The sequence below is a fragment of the Pyxicephalus adspersus genome, chromosome 2 (assembly GCF_032062135.1).
Source record: "Pyxicephalus adspersus chromosome 2, UCB_Pads_2.0, whole genome shotgun sequence".
Classification (NCBI taxonomy): domain Eukaryota; kingdom Metazoa; phylum Chordata; class Amphibia; order Anura; family Pyxicephalidae; genus Pyxicephalus; species Pyxicephalus adspersus.
Genome location: NC_092859.1, coordinates 73,685,746 through 73,703,584, shown reverse-complemented (window position 1 = coordinate 73,703,584; position 17,839 = coordinate 73,685,746). Strand labels below are relative to the sequence as shown.

Sequence of the window (17,839 nt, the reverse complement as noted above, 5' to 3'; positions counted from 1 at the left end):
GATCTGTAAATGTGCCCTATTAAATATTAAAACATTATTAAATATATATATATATATTTTTAAATGTAAGCAAGGTAATTTCATGCATTTGACTTGCTATCAGGCTCTTGGAGTCCTTCTACAGTAGCGATTATGTTCCCTGGCAGGCAGGGCTGAAATGGAAATACTGTCAAATAAATCCACATCCACATATGTATTTAATTTGTACCTAAATAAATCATCACGATGAGTGCTATATTTCTAAGTGGATCATATTGAGACACTTGTTTGCATTTTGCGACCCTCTGTGCCCCTGGTAAATGCAGCATGCACTGTTTTTCCCAGTGCACACTAATGCAAAGCATTGGTGTGATCTGGGCATATTGATTGCCCATGCTTGACCAAACCTTTGATTTTCTGTGTTCTTGGACTGGAATGCATCCCCGATCTTCCCCTACCTGCTATACTTTGTGTTTCACATGCTGTCAATCTAGAAAGCAATGTGTACTACTAGTGGTGGTCAGTTGCTGATTGACTAGCTACAGGCTTTTGAATGGTTCAATGATTTTATTTTTGTAGTGGTGATCCTAATTTTTAGCTTTGGGTTAGTGCAGTTAAGAATTAGAACCATAGTCTCACACAACTCCCATAACTGCTCCTGTTCCTTTATGGTAATGGCTCCATTTACTAACACTTATCCCATCATTGCACACATCTCTTTTATGCTGATACATATCACTTTACAGTACATATCTAATGCTACGTTCACGGCAAGGGTTTCATGCTATAATATATTAGTTGTTATAGTACATGGGAAACATTTAATATACAGTATGGATTTTATACTGTATTACATACCCAACCATTGTTCATATTTAATACTTCTTTCACAGTAAAGGTTTCATACTATACCATATATTATTGCTACATTATATACCCTATATTTATTTCATGATGTGATTTTTATACTGTAATACATAGTTAACTACATAGTTATACCATAGTTAACATAATACATATCTCATGCTACTTTCAAGTTTAAGGCTCTAAACTGTAATACTTTCATCATTAGTACATGCCTAAAATTATTTTTATGGTGTGTTTTTTTTTACTGTACTACATGTGGCACCCCATTACACATATACACTTTCATGCTTTTGGAATAGTAAGTAAATACTTTCTCTTCCTTTATAACACAGATTTAATTTATGGTGGGCACTGTTGTCAGAGATATATGACCTAAAACAGTGTATACCTTATCTGTACTGGTTAATGAGCTTTTTTTCTTGTTCTTTTTTTGCATTGCAAGCATTGGGCAACTTGGGAATAAAGTCTGTGGCGTGGTGTGTCATGCTGGTAAGCAGTGAATAGCAATAATGGACAATACAAATCAAGATACAGAGGATCAGCAAAGTTTCAGACAACTAACTTTTTGCAGAAAGATGCCAATGATTCCAGATCATGTATTAGTGTATAAGTGTATAAGTGTATAAGTTCTTTCTCAGAGAACTGCACCAGGAAGCATTTGTCCTCTGTCCAACACTAATAAAAAGTGTAAGGCTGATGGCTCTGAGTAAAAATACTTCTCTTTTTCATCAGATGGGCATACAACCACACAACTTGGAGATTTTATAACTACTTGCTTTCAGCACCAACTTTCTGTACTGCTTTAAGATGTCATGTGGCTGAATACTAATAAACCATGTCTTTTAAGATCACCCCCCTTTCATCAAGCCCACCAATCAATATAAAGCATACTCAGAATGATGCATTTGCAAATTATACTTCCTTAAGGCCACTGAATTTTGGATTGATTGTGTTTTATTGCTGGGCATGTTGGGTATGACATGTAGCTTTTATGGCCTAACTAAGGGTAGAATTTGGTTAAATGGAAAGATAACCAATATGCCCTTCTTATTTTAAAGGTTGGCAGGTAACTTTTTTTGGATAGGTTAGGGGATATGGCTGTGGCACTACGGGTAATATATTAGGTATTAATTTACCCTAAAAGGTACATTTTCCTTAAAGTAGACACATAAACCAATGAAATTGGCAAAACTTCTTTCCACTCCACTCTTACTGTGTGTCAATGTCGGAGAGATTTCCCATTACTTCCTGTTTAACTAACAAGAACACAGGAAGTGAGACGGTATCTTACTAGAATGGAAACAGATAACAATAAAAACCTGAAAGTGTAACCCTTCTCTATTCTACCTAAATTGTTTCTGTCTGGAGTAGAACTGTATATATGGCAGTAGGTTTCTCTTTCTTACCATTCCTGCGGGTAGCAGACCATGGTCGAGCTTGTGCTGCTGCTGGTTGTTGTTGTTGTGGTGGTGGCTGGGCTGCCTGTTGTGCCCGAATCCGATGTGCGACGGGAATGCGAGGGCTGCTGACATACTCCTCGTACTGAAGTGGTTCGATATGTACTGATCGTAGACTCTGTTCCCGCAGTCTTTCCTCTCTACGTCTCTTTATGCGGCGTCTTAGGAAACTGCACATGCAACACAGCAGTACTACGAGTCCCCAAATAAGCCAAAAACCAGCGAAACAACTGAGAAAAGTGTATGTGCCCTGAGACATAACCATCTTATTCTGCCATACAGAGGGGCATGAACCCCCAAACACGCACTGCAGATTTACAGATGGGGGCACTAGGGTCAGGTATTCTTTGTGCAAAGATGGCATATCATTCCCAGCTCTTTCTTTCCGTAATCTTTATTTTTCATTTACTCAGTTCTTTCATCGTGTGCTTTGTTCTTGTGATTAGGTCTCATGAATCATTTTGTTCACCGACTGCTTGGGGTCATTTCTCTGATGTCCAAATGAGTACAAACAGTTATCATTTGATAGGCATAACCTGAAGTATATTTTATATTGAGCACAGATTGTATAAATCACTTTATGTCAGGAAGGGAAGTTTTGAAAGATTATCTTTGGATGCTCTTATTAAACATTTGTAGAAACCAATGATATGGCTTCTAGACAAGTCTAAAGGGGTCTTCCCCAAATAACATTCTTTTATAACATTTCTGATTTTTTTCAAGGCTGTCTTTCCCCTTAGGACGTTAGTGTTGGTGTATCATCTGCAAACAAAACAAAACAATTATATTACTGTTAACTTGTATTTATATAGTGCCAACATATTACACATTGCTTTACACAGTCCATTGTTATATTACTGTCTGTCCCTCAGAGGAATCCAATAACCTTACCATAGTTAAATGTCAGTAACGCAGTCAAGGCACAATTTTTTGAAGAAGCCAACCTAACGTAACTGCATGTTTTTGGGAGGTTGGACAAAACCCAGAGGAAACCCACTCAAGGCAAAAATAAGAACATACAAACTCAGATTCAGATTCAAAACAGGAACTCTAGTACTATGTATGTATATGTGTATGTATGTATATGTGTGTGTGTATATATATATATATATATATATATATATTGTAAACAAGGGAAAGGAAAGGGTTCCGACCTCTGGCTAGCTATTTTGTTTTTTGCTGTCATTGTACTTATGTGTACATTTCCTTTCATTTCCACTCTGAGAGATGTAACAGGAAGCGTGAGGAAATCTCGCAAGATGAGGGATTCCCCTCTTAGGCAATTGCAGCTGATATAAGTGTCCACATAGAAAACAATTCTCTCATCTTTTGTTCTAAGAACAACAATTATAGATTTTCTCTTTATTCCCTTTCGTGTTGACAATTAGAATGGTAAATCAGCCAAATGGGGGCACAGACAGTAATAAAAGTTCACATAGGCTTTAACCTTTCATATGCTATCTTAAACAAGAAAACAAATGGTTTGTCCAGAAACACACCTTTTTGTATACAGTTGAGAAGGGTTGCTTGATAAAGCTCTGCTCTGTATCTGTATAGTTGATTTCTGCTCTCTTCTTGAGATGCATTAACAAGTTGGAGAAGAGTTCTCCAACACAGACATAAAGACCAATTAAAAATAGCGTTTTGTAATACTTTGTCAAAGTGTGACAGGATGTCATTGGGACTTTTTAGCAAGTGTTTTCAATCCTGGAACAGATCCATTCCAGGTTTGCTGGATCACCCAGCTTCACTGATAAAAGTGTATGCTCCCCAGCGATGGAGAGCTTTATTAAATCACGCCTATTATATGCAGGACTGCCAAAAAACATACAACTTAATTTTTCACTTTACACTATACTTGTGTTTGTGTATGTTGTGTGGAAACGTAGACTCATCAAACAGTGATCAACAGCTGGTCCAGACTTTCCACAGCCTAGTGGAAATCCAGCAATGTTCACTGTGGCTACACCCATGATATTTGGTTCTGTATGTAGTTAACAACTCACACAAAACACAATCATGCTTAATAAGGTTGAAGGGAAAAGAAGACGACTAGCAATAAGGTGTGATGATACAACTACAGAAACATGCCAACACAAAGTCCTAAAGCCAAAAGAGAAGACAGATCATTCTGAAGAAACACTATCCAACGGGTCACCAGGAGTTGAGTTGACATAATAAAACAATTGGTAAACATCAACTGATCAGTAATTAGACATTCATGTTTTGGTAATAGTGATGGCTCATGGTTGCCTATTATTTATTTCATAGGTCTAATAAAATCCAAGTAGTTGACTGAGTTTTTTTAACCAATAATATTAATAAATATTTATATAGCCTTGTCATAATCTCAGTGCAAGTTCTTAGGATTCTTTGTTAAACATTGGAATCTGCCCCACAAACAAATGTAAGCTAGATGCACAGCTATATGTGTGCAGTAATGTATGTTGAATATGCATTTTACCCCGTGTCACTACAATACATAATAGCATATTTTTACATATGTTCATGTGTAACAAACATACATGCCCTTCTGTGCAACACAACACACGGATGTGAATGCTCTTTGCAATGTGCTGTGCTATGTGTTATGTGCTATGTTACCCAAAATAATGAAAGTGCTTTTTTACTACATTGAGTTTTGTTTGTTCCACAGGCTGCCTTACCACAACATTTGCCACTGCAGAAAATTCATGCATAGATAAAATCGTGACCTCGAAGCAAAAGACACTGGCATCATCAATTTGAATTACTTTTTGCCAAACTGAAAAGGAAGCAATTGGACAGGTTAGAGATTCAATCATTTTTACCAGTCTATAATAGAACAATTTTGTTCCAATCTGAATTTTAACAGTATGTAGAAAACAGGTTTATTAAAAGCTGAGTAGTTTAAAATGAGTGCCATAAATATGATAGTAACTGGGGCCAAATAAAAAGCAGCAATGAAGATTTAAAAAAAAAAAAAAAAAAAGAAGAACAGTAAGCACTTACTGTACATGGTATATATTTTGTGAGCAAAATGAAATACATTTAATATATGATTTTCCTTTACATTTGGAAAATAAGGTCCTTATTCCTTGGAGAGCCTTTATACATATCCCTTCTGTCAGACCTGGTTGTGCCAGTTTTGTGACATTGCAGCTTAATAATTAACTAGCAGTTTTTAATGAATAATAATGAGGAATTACCACTACAACTAATGTATTGTTGTCAACCAGTACATTCATTATGTGTAGTTATCAAGTGCACTTATATGAATACAGTATAAGGATTTTTCATTATATTATCTCTCTGCATGTTGTTAAAATACAGTCCAATACGATGGTCTTGCTGAGCGGCAAAATGTAGCAGCTGCTATTTCCTTGCTAACAGTGCCATAGTGAAATTCATTGCTCAAATCCTTGCCAGAATTGTTTTCTGATTTTTGGTACATTGTGCATATAATAAAAAATAGCATTATTCATAGAGAGCCCTTCTGTGTGTGTTGCCTATTTCAATTTTTTTATACTGCTTCTTAAAGAAGATCTAAACCCCAAGTGGATGACATTTAGTTTGCTAAATCGTGTATAATAATCAACTTGCATGTTTAATCAAATTGGAAAATACTGCTTCTATATTTTTTTTTCATTCTATATGCAACTTAGTACTCCGGCCTATCTCACTCCTCCTGACTACATAAATATGCTCCTACAATGGCTGCACATCATTCTTCAGGTAAAAAAATATTTTATGGTAAAAAAGTGTCAATATGGTATGTGGTGTCACCCTAAAAAAGGATTTAACTTTAAATGAAGGGCTGTTTTAATAAAAGCTATATATATAGAATTGTTTGATGGTGACTTTTGAAATACCATTAACTCATAATATGTTGATAGTAGATTTTTTGTTATTGGAATAACAAATACTTCAGAAAAAAATATTTTTTTTCTGCATTTGGGAAAGTTATTGGGAGATCTATTGGTATGAATTACCATATAACAACTTTTTAGATTTGGCTACCACTGACATCTTCTTCACTCATGACCTCATGATTTCTCCAATCGCAAAGTCATAACGTTTCCACGGGTTCTGATAAAAAATAACTAAATATAAATGCAAAGAGCAAAATTCTGCAAATTCTGCTATGCCATATGGTCAGAGTCATAAAAAGATCATCTGGTCACCCTACCACAGGATGCTGTTTGCCCACTTTCCAATAGAATCAAATCCAAGAAGCAAATGAGTTGGTAATCCACCATGTTCAAATGCAAAAAAAGGCCATAACTGAAACTCATTAATTTGTCTGACAACCGATTGTATATAATAATTAAAGCATACATATTCTCATTAGTAACTCTTCTTCTTACATATGTAGGCCTATTGTATTGTTTTTTCTTCCATTTTTCAGTATTGGCACGTTGCCTCTCTACAATTTTATACAGCTAGTAAAGACATAGTCACTACTAATACAACTAAGCCTGGCTTCTACCAATATTTATGTTAAAAAGAAAAATCTGTTTAGCCTATACATTTATATTATGTGTTATCATTAAAATAAAACATATTGGCAATGAATACAGTTTACAAAGATGATTCTTCTATTTTTGCCTTGCAATATTCATTTTGCCAAAAATGTGCAGCAAAGCATACTGCTGCTGCTTTAATGTTTCAGCGTAAATGCTGCTGGTTTTATTATAATAGGTCATCAAGCCTGTTTTGTTTCATAGTGAGATGGACCGAAAGCTTCTAAACACTACCTCATCCTCCTACAGTGTAATAAAACAAAAGCAGCTCCACTTCATGGCCTAAGTATAGGCCAGTTGTGGATTAGATCCTTAAACTGTAATGTAATCAATCTATCTGCCTGTGGGTCAATCGATTCTATTTTGTTCCACCACTGAGTTATATTGTTTAACACCAAATACAACATGAATTTACAACAGTAATACCATATTGTAGCAGTGATTCATTTATATTGCATAATTCTCACATTTTGTGTTCAAGTAGGGTCCTACTTATGACCTTAACTTCCTATTTTTATTCTTTTTTCATCTGTAGGAGTGAAGCAGCGGCAACAAAGAACTACATGTACATGTTTAGTGCACAGATACAGCAGGCACAGGCTACTGTGTAGGTAGATGTGAGGTCATGCTGTGCTTTTATAGACTCTTGGATTAGGCAGGCAATCAGTGGTACAAGCACACAGGGATATTTTTCTTACCATTTTACACAAGGTCGTGATTGTGGCAGTGTGTAAATAGAAACAGGATGCATGCAATGAATATATATTGACACAAATAGACTAGATCTTTGGATTCAGCCTACGTCACTGCAGATATCTGAAAAGAAAAAATCTCTCTTTTGGGCAATGAAATTCATCTTTCTTGATGAATGTGCTCATCATTTATGAAGTGTTGATGCTTTTAGACTAATTTAATTAAAGGTTGTTTTGAAAAACAAAAGATAGCACTTTAGGATTGGTGAGGTAATGTATATATTTTTAGCCAATGATGCTTATTTTGCAAGCACTTTTTTTTAACTGCCTTGCCTGGTATGGATTTGTACAGTTAAGATAAAGGATTCTCAAATTTTTCAGTGCTTTTACTATAAGTATAAATGCATTTTTTTCTTGTGAGACGTCCATTGTTTTAAAGTGGAACTAAAGTCCCACTTTGAACATCAGTGATCAGGCAGTTGTTTATTGCAGAAAGGGACAGACTATTCTTACCTGCCTGATCACTGCCCAGGCAAGCTGTGCATAGCAGTGACACCAGGCAATCCCGGTTTTCCTTGCGGGTGACCGGACTAGATGAGCTCCAAGCGCCATGCTGTTAAGTCGCTGTTAATATTCAAATCAGATCCTTTTACAGGCATGGATCATGGGTGGCGAGGAAAAGGGAGTGTAGTGAGTATGTGCCTCCTTTTTTTTCCGTCCATGTCTGGCTCTATGCCTTCCCCCAACATGAGGGGTCCCACAGTGACAAGGCCTCTTTCCCACATCCACTAACTCAAACAGACAGTAGAATCTAAAAGCCCCTTTAACTGGAAGGCACCATTTTCTTGGATAGGACCCCTTTATCCAGAAAAAAATGTAAATAACTCTCAGACACAAAATACATACTGATTAGAAAAAATAATCTTTTAATCGAAAGAAGTAAAATTCATGGTCAAATATGCTGTCCAGTGATAAAAATCATGACCAGCCATGATGCTAACCCAGCACACTCTTGCTGCTATATTACAGATTTCCTGCACTGCAATAACAGCTCTCCAATAATAGCACTGGAATGCCCTTTGTTATGAATGCAGCACGTGGTTTATTATTCAGCAGCAGGAATCTTAACAGGGGTTAAAATTAATGTTTGTTAAGATTTTACCCCTGTACTTATTCCCCTGGGTGAGGGGGCACATATCAATTGGTCTCTTAAAAAAGGGGGATTCTTCCTCAAGAAACACCAACATCCTTTTGGAGAGAGTGGTGTGGAGGTTCTGTCCCGTATTTATGGGACCCTCCAATGTTTGGGGGGGGGGGGGTTATGAAATTTGGTATGGACTGAAGGGGGAGGGATGCATGTTCTGTAGTGCCTATTTATTTAATCTCTTGAATTGCAAATACATCCTTAAAAGATTGGGGTGATCCAACAACAACACGTAGGTGGTCCCAACACTAACAATGCTAACCACCTGGGCAGCAGTCAGGTAAAATTGAGAAAGTTGGACCCACCTGGCTGCACTGCACTCATTTAGTTTGATCATATGATCATATTTGCATTTGCCCTTTATTGCTGTATGAACATCCATCCTCCTGTATTTAGCTTCTGGGTGGGTTGCAAAAAAACAAAAACAAACTTTGGGATCTTTTAGCCTTCCTCAAGAATGAGGTAAGCCCCAGGGAGTACAAACTAAGCTGGCAGGATGGACTCAGTCACCACCATTTGGGTAGTTTGAACAGAGTGATTTATATTGCTGAAGGTAGATGGACAGGGCATCAGATGCATCAGACAGAACGTGCTTGCTTAATGGCATTAAGTCCAAGTGATACTGAAATCCAGCTAATTCAGTTAGATATCAACCAATCAAAAGGATTTTGCTCAGGAAAAATTGAGATCATATATGATTTCCATTGCAACCACACTGACTGGTAAACCTCCACCCATACCTTTAAATCATGTGGGAAATTCTGTGATGAATTCCTCCTTGCCTATCAATTATGGATCCAGAAAAATGCAATTCTATTTCAGAAATAAGTCTTAATTACCCAATAAACCGGGCCAAACAGGCTCTGGATGAGTGCAAGATCTCTGACAAAAGACAAAGCATTGCAGAAAGCTATCATGTAGTATCCTCAGACATGAAGTTTGAGGACAGACAAGCCAAGATGCACTGCTGTAGAGTGTCTCAAGACATTATATGGTTGGTATGAAAGCAATGCCAAGTTAAGATACTTGTTCAGGTATACTTACCAAAAGATGAGAGAGAAATTCTTCATATTTGTTTACTGCCTTAATAAGATACTTCACCAAGTTAACCTCAAAACTAGTATGGAACTGGAATTTGCCAGTAAAGCCTTACTGATACACTTTTTAAAAGAGCCAGACCTCTCACCCTAATAACGCTAAAACCTAAGGTGAGAAAGCAGAATGACCCACAAACTTACTCCAATTACCTTAACACAATCCATGAAGATGAGGCTTTGCTTGCTGTAGAGTCTTGACTTCCACTAGTTCTAGGCCACACTACAACACAGCCCCAATATACTGTACATGGTACATGCCACTCTGGGACCTTGAATAAAAGTGATACACCTGCTGTGCCCTTGACTCAGTAGTAACAAATAATCTGAAGCAAAGTATAGTCAGTTAATCACTGATGTCCAGAAAGCAATACTCATCTTGGTTACCAGGTGAAAAAATCATCAGTGAGAACTAGTGTTGGTCGAATATCTCACTATTCAATTTGACAGCTATTCCATCGAATAAGGGGATATTGTTTGGGTAATCAAATGCCCAATTGGAACACCATTGTAACAACAAGTCAATGGTGGGAAAATTCAGGTTATTTTTCGGGACTGACAGCTCCACTCACCTGATTGCTCTTGCAGCCCTTTACTAGTTGTATGTGTTCTAGGATAGGGTTTCTCCATCCAAGAACACAGGAGTCCTGTGTTCCTGGATAGAGAAACCCTACCCAGGAATACGGATAGTGCTCCCTGATTGGCTGAGGAAAGTTTTCCTTAGCCAATCAGAGAGCACTAGAGGTTTTGAATGGAGAGACCTGTCCCCATTTAACCTCAAGTGCCAGGGATCCACACTGTTCTCAATGAATGCGACCACGGCCGCATTCATTGAAAGATCCCGGCACTAGAGGTTAATTAACCTCTAGTGCCGCGGATCGCACGCTGTTCTAAATAAATGCGGCTGGCATTGAAAAGATCCCCGGGGCACTAGAGGCTAAATGGGGACAAGTCTGGGGCTGGGGAAAGGAAAATCCTGATGACGCTTGAGCTGTCATCAGGGTTTACCTTTCCTCAGCCAATCACAGAGCACTAGAGTTGATGAATGGGGAAACTTGTCCCCATTTACCTCCAGTGCCCAAGATTCCACACTGACAGAGGGATTCCCACAGCTGTGCAGCCGTGGGAATCATCCTGTCATTGTGGGATAACTTGTAAAAAAATAAAAGTTAGTTACACAAATCACACACATTCAATAAATTACTTTAACATTAATTGTTTTGTCTTGAACACATTTTTTTTACACATGAATTTGCACGTCGTCTTGTGTTTTTTGGGTCGGGTCTATCCAAATTCGAACAGCCATATTCGGGTTGAATATAAGGACAACTCAAATTCGAACACCAACACTAGTGAGAACTATTCCTGTAGCATTGAACAGGTCTCTAAAAGGCAAATTTTGTCATTGGAGAAGTTGGACACTTTAAATTGTGTTGCCCAAAGAAGAGACTCCTGATTGATGCAGAAATTAGATCATAAAGGCACTGCGGAAGATTTAACTGAAAATATTCAGTCTACTCAGACACCTAAACTCAGACAAAAAGAAAGACAATGTATACAATTAACATTGTATTCTACTGCTCTGAAAGAAATAGCATTTCAGTCTTTAAATTACCTGGAAACATTGCTTTAAATGGAGAGGGGAAAAGAGAATAATGCACGTTCAGTCAGTGGGGCTTATGATCCCAAACAACTCTAAGCGTTTGTCCCAACCAAAAGAACATTTTCAAGTTTAAAGCATCTACCCTAGATATCCAAGTGATCATGATGTATCAAAATATCAGATATAAACATCTGAAACACCTGCTTCTTGAAGAACTGAAAAATGTACAGATCTGGGGCATCTCAGCTCAACTATGACAACCAGGGACTATTGACAACTTAGCCATTGTTTGCTCCTGGTCCCTGAAGTCTGAGAGCAGCTCTTTGATGGTTAGAACCAACATGAACCTAGTGATAAGAATTCTAGCTCCCAAAGCTTCCTCCTTTAACCTGGTGAGGAGAGTCAGTCTGGAATAGAGTTTAAATGCAAAAAGTATTGAAGTGTTAAAAACACCTCTGATTCCCCTGTGAAACTTTGGGCCCAAGTGTTTTTTGGACAGGTTAAGCCAGACACCTCTCTTCCCCTTTTTGTTTTAGTGGGAGAAGCAGCGGAAGAGCTTCCTACAAAATAGTTTACCCAATGAATCCTCCAATATCATCACATTGTAAGAACAGACTTCAGGTATTAATATATATACTAAGAAAATGGGAATCATTTTACAAACTTATTTTTAATGAACTGAAAAAATGCTGGAAGCCCTGAACTGAAAATTATTTTCCAAGAGTTTTGCTATTATTTAGAGGTTTGTATATAAGAAGTATTGCCTAACCCACCTAATAACCCCTTTAACCAGGCCAAAGTGCCCAGGGAGTTCCAAGAATCATTACAGGAAGAGTATTGAAAATAAATTTGAACAATCATTCCAAAGATTAAAATATAGTCTGATTTGTACAGCAGTTTTGATATATGCTACCTCTGCTCAATTTTACAAACTACATGTGGATGCCGTTAGAGAAGGGTTGGGGAGGTACTATATCAAATACATAAAAACCGTTGAGTCCAGTGGCCTATTTAGGCTGAATTCTTTCCTCTTGAAAGTGATAGAGTCTTTTAGGAGCAACTGTGGTCACCTCTTGAAGCCACAGAGAGAAAAGATGAAGGGACAGATTTGGCTTCATCTCTAGCTATTAGGAAGTGATTACCACTGTACATAGATCCACAGATGTATAAGTGCATCAAGTTATCGTACCAATGTGTGATACCCACTACCCTATACCTGACCTAAAATGTTAAAAAGTTCAACAAGCAAAAACCTACTATATAAACAATTACTTAGCTTCATGGTGATGGTAAGATCGCTTGTAGTTACAAATTTCGCCTCTTTGGGCTGTGTGTTTTGTGAAGGGTAGAGAGGATGGGGGGCACTACTGCAGTACTGGGGGGTAGGGGTGTCAATAAGCTCTGAAATGCTTACATTCAGAATGACCAGGAACTGTACTTTTTACGGCATGTTATGTCCACATGGTTTCGAACATAACTTGATATTGAATAGGACTTGCAAAGGTAACATATTTTTCTCTTTCTTGTAGGTGCAGTACAGGGCAGTGACATGTATAAACTTCAATCATGTTCCTCTGTGATGGAATAAGCTTTCTGTTGTGAAAATGTGTTCTGTAAGACTTTCCAGCAGCTGCCCAAAGGACTGATTTGTATCTACAATGCTCAGACACTGACAGAATTTGTTTCTTGTTGCAGACCCAGTTCCTTTTTCTTCCAAAAGTGTTATTGCATTAGATGATATATGATCCTTTAGATCCATTCAAGTATCAATGGGATTTTTTTTTAAGCGGAACAACAAACCATTTTTACAGCTAACTTCAGGCACATATAAAAAAACACTACTTAATGCATTAATGTATTTATTAAAAAATAAATGTATGTAATTAATTTTACTGTATGTTTTTAAAATCCTGTTTATAGTACGATGAGGGGGGGGGCACTAGGGGCCAATCAGGTGTGCTGCTTGCATATGTGCTAAGAGAAACCATGTCCACCAGAGGAGAGAACAGAGTAGGAAGAAGTGTAGGCACAATCTGAAGTTTTTTGTTGTCCAATCAGACAATCTGCTGTCGGGGCTTTGTACCTTTTAGGAATAGATGCACAAAATACAAATATAGGTATAACACAATTGCTTAGTGGTTAGCATCCTTCCCTCGTAGAACTAGAATCACAGGTTCTTGGCTTGGCCAAGTAATGGGGTTTCTATGTCCTCTCCTGTTTGCATGGGTTTTCTCTCTCATCTTCTATACATACTGCTATGGTAATTGGCCTTATATCATGTTAGGAACCTTAGATGTTAAATATATAACATATATATATTATATAACATTAATATATAATATATATTAAATTGTATAACAACTGTAATTACTAATAATAAAAGCATTCCTATTCCTAAAAACCACAATTGACAACGAGTCAACTGTCATCGTTTTCGGACCTGAGTTCTATCTTTGGGCACAATATATTTCCTTTTAAGAAACCTATTGTTTGTAATGAGTTAATAAACAGAACAAAATAGACTGAATAACCTATTTTGATATTTTACACAACTGACTGGGTGAAGTTCCAAGTAGGAAGGGTCTATCCAATCTAAATTGTTAGGGGTGTCACATATTTTTACATTTTGTTTTACATACAGGCAGCAAGTAACAATAGATACATATGTGAAAAAATAACAGATGTATGGGACGACAACTGCAGTTAACTTCTACCTTTATATCAATAGGTTCAATGACATTAATACGCTTGATCAGGTAACTTAGAATAATACATAAAAGTGCCATTTCCAATAATTTCTTTGAGCTTCCGTAGGGCACATACAGAGAGCCAGCATCACTTGACATTGATAAAATGTCAACTGCAATGTTTTTGGGCTTCTGACTGCATCAGTGCTGATAATGCTGATAATGCAAGTCAATGAAATAGCTGAATAAATGCCCAGTAACAAGCGCAAGGCATTTCCTTGGTGTTTTCTGTTAAGAGTTTAGGAAACCTTTGTTAAAGCTATATGGGCATCAACTGGCTATAACAATCATTTTTTGTAAGCACAAATATGTTGAAGGTTGCACAATCTATATTGTTTCAGATATACTATTTTTGTGTTGCCCAGTCCTGGAAAAATGTGTCACTTTCTGTGGATATCAACCATTCTTGGACCTGTAATTCCATTTTGAAAATATACATAATTCACTGTAGACTATAAGGCACCTGGTATTTCTAATGAAACATATTTTTCTAGACTCAAAATAGTATAATCTGTTAAATTAATTGAGCAATACAGCTGTCTCATTTTTGAAAAATGTGGTTTGCATATAGAATTATAGAAAGTATATTTGTACTGTCCCTCTTCTAAATCCAGCCAATGGGGTGAAACCTTGATATTCATTCTGCAATGAAAAAAAATTAGGTGTATCTATTTCCTTTAATTTCTGGGATTAGTCATTTAACCTATGTATTAACCTATGTATAGACAATACCCTTTTCACATGCTCTGCATCAAAGGGATAGTAACTGCTCAGAATGCCCCATTCAAAGAATCTGTGCTCAAATTTCAAAGTATGGAGTCTCTTCATGCTCCCTACAAATCCAAAAAAGCCAACCATACACTGATGATCTCAGTTTGAAAAAAATGAATTACTCCAGACAGTACACTTTTGACACAATTGATTGTCCCTGCATGTTTCATACACATGAATATAATCTATGTACAGTGTATTACGCCTCTCCACATAAAACTTCCTAATGATATCAAGCCATGATGAGTATGCATACCTTGAAAAAAATCTCTGAATAAATATATATATACATCTAAACAATATTATGAAACTAGAATTTAGGGTAGCCTATGGCAATGATAAAACCAAAGCTTTTGCACAAAACTTGAAGGTTTTCATAGCATAAATAAGAAACCCTCAGTAACTCAAACCCCAGTTGGTCACATTCATTCATATGAAGTTGAATTTCCTTGGGATTAGATATCATCATTTATGAGCTCCATCATTGAGGCCTACATTAGCAATGAAGGGTTGTAGCTGTATGTTTCATCTCCGTGTTCACTTAGCTAGCTGGGAATACATCCATGCTATATGTGTATGGAGGCATTCCTTTTGATCCTCTTCTTAAAACCTAACCATTATAAAATTGTCTACATGAATTTTTGTCAATGGTTTCAAAAGTCAGACTGTTATTTCATTTTTTACCCTGCCCAGTAACGTTTAATCAATGTAAAGCCAAACCAAATTTTGGATAGAGTAGGGGAGAGTTAGAACTACTGCTGTTTTTCTTTACTGTGTATAATTAGGGAGATTTACCTTCACTCCCTGTCCTTTCAAAAGAAAGTTGGGGAATATCTTTCCTACATGGAGGAAATCCCCTTATACATTAAATGTGTTTTACTTCTATCTTGTTTTGGTGGCAACTCAGAATTGTACCAATTCTGAGGACAGAGAATAAATCTTCCTAATCGAGACACAGACAACAACAACTCTCACTTGTAAGGTCTGCTCAGACCAGGTCATAAAAAACAACTTATCCTCATAGTAGATAATCCTAAAGTGTAAATAAACAAAAACAAAAAGTTTTTTTCTCTTTAGATAATGTATGGAAGAGGGAAAACTGCTATCAAGTTTATTTTTGCTATCACTTTTCCACTGGGAAGATTTCCCCTCACTTCCTCTCCTAGTCACGCTAAAGGAAACAAGGAGGAGTTCCCATGTTAGGCAACCGTCACATTTATTGCTGCATTCTTTTTGACTACTTAAATTTTTTTGGGTCCCTCTGTTTCTAGCAAATGCTTTCAATCCTGGATCAGATCCATCCCAGGTTTGTTGGATCACCCAGCTTCACTGGTGAAAGTTTATTCTCTCCAGCCTTGGAGAGCTTTAATAAATCAGGGCCATTGTGTTGATAGTCACCAGGACAAATAGAGGAGCATATCTCTCCAGTGGTTACACAAACAGCAATGACTATTATATATGATCTAATAATTATACACTCCACAATTCAAAAGTAAATAAAAAATACAAATTTGCCATTTCATACACTTTAAATAAATATGCATTCCTACCCCTGATCTAATTGTGTAAATATCTAAATTTTAGTATAAAAATGAGTGGCAAACAGGCCTAAACATTAATGTGGAGTTGTTCTGTATCAGCCATTCTGTTCCTGAATATTCTATGTCTATGTTATACACACCACCTTTGAACTCGAACAGGTAAACCTTGTTGTTGAAAGGCCAAACAATCAATCATCCATTTGTGTCTGTCTACTTTCTGCAGGAAGCTACATACCTTTAAAAAAGCAGTAGCAGGCACAACTTAAAGTAGTACCTTTTATAGACATAGATAGATAGATAGATAGATAGATAGATAGATAGATAGATAGATAGATAGATAGATAGATAGATAGATAACCAATCAACTTGCCAATACAGTATATCTAGTAACTTGCATGAAATTATTATAATAAATTATAGGTTAATTTCAGTTCTCCTGAATATGTACATTTAGAGTTGTCCAGTCTTCAGAAATCAGGCAAGCATATTCCTAAACTGAATGATTTTCCGTATAATGTGCACATATGTATGTGCATACTCAAGTGAATTGTAAATCTGCACACTAAGAAGGCAGATAAGGTCTGCTGAATTCTTCAGATTGCTAAATCAATTAACTGAGCTCTAGACATGGATGTTTTCCAAATATTTATATACAATACTGGTAGGTAACACAAAATTTGAAAAAAGAATGTTCTCTAACATTAAAAAAACTGCACACACAACATTTCTAGAATCTACTCCATAACAGTAACAATAAGAATACTTTGTGACGTGGCAACATAAATTTATATTTGCCCCAGTACTTAGCTCATACTCACACAGGTAAGTTCACAAAAAATGGTTAAGTTCTTACTCCAGTTGCCTATGTGTGTATTTGGTGGGTTTGTAGTAGTTAGCTTGAGTTGTGTCTGGTAGACTGCAGAGAAGCATACAGGTGTCTGGTGTACACCAAAAATGTGAAATGTCTGTATGTGATTCTTACATTGCAGCCAAGCAGTATGGAAACTGCCTACTGCTACCAATTAGTAATAAAGTAAAATCAAGCTATTCATGATGGTGTATAAAGGCCCATTTAATGTAAGAATCGTGTATATATTAAGATTTGTTTGAGATAAATACTGCATTAGGAAGGTTTATTGTTTATTGAAATAGCAGTTTATGTCATATGGTGCATGGATCCTCATCCTCAGCACATGCATTAGCAACAGAGTACAGGCAACAGGGAGATGCATCATATTCACTGAATAACAGAGACATTATGGACAAATCCAAATCTAATCATCAGAATATTATTACACACATTGTGCATACTTTGGTACCCTGTTTATAAAATACATTTATATGTGTGCGTATATATAAATATATTTATATATATATATATA

The 17,839-nt window shown here is 36.7% G+C and overlaps 1 protein-coding gene and 1 long non-coding RNA gene across 4 annotated transcripts in view; one reads left to right on the top strand and one right to left on the bottom strand.

Moving 5' to 3' along the window:
* The window catches only part of PRR7 (proline rich 7, synaptic), a 28,178-nt gene that overhangs the window by 9,623 nt on the left and 716 nt on the right, over positions 1-17,839 (bottom strand). For 2 of the 3 annotated variants that reach the window (XM_072401006.1, XM_072401005.1), the window contains exon 2: positions 2,253-3,065. In XM_072401006.1, coding sequence (XP_072257107.1) covers positions 2,253-2,667 — 415 coding nt within the window. In that variant the 5' untranslated portion in view covers positions 2,668-3,065. Of the gene's footprint in view, positions 1-2,252; positions 3,066-4,969; positions 5,127-17,839 lie in introns of those variants that run through there. The other variant, XM_072401007.1, reaches the window with a different exon arrangement.
* On the top strand, positions 796-13,278 carry LOC140323712 (uncharacterized). Its single transcript, XR_011919428.1, has 4 exons — positions 796-1,335; positions 4,960-5,090; positions 5,948-6,017; positions 12,928-13,278. It is a non-coding gene; the product is annotated as an uncharacterized lncRNA (long non-coding RNA).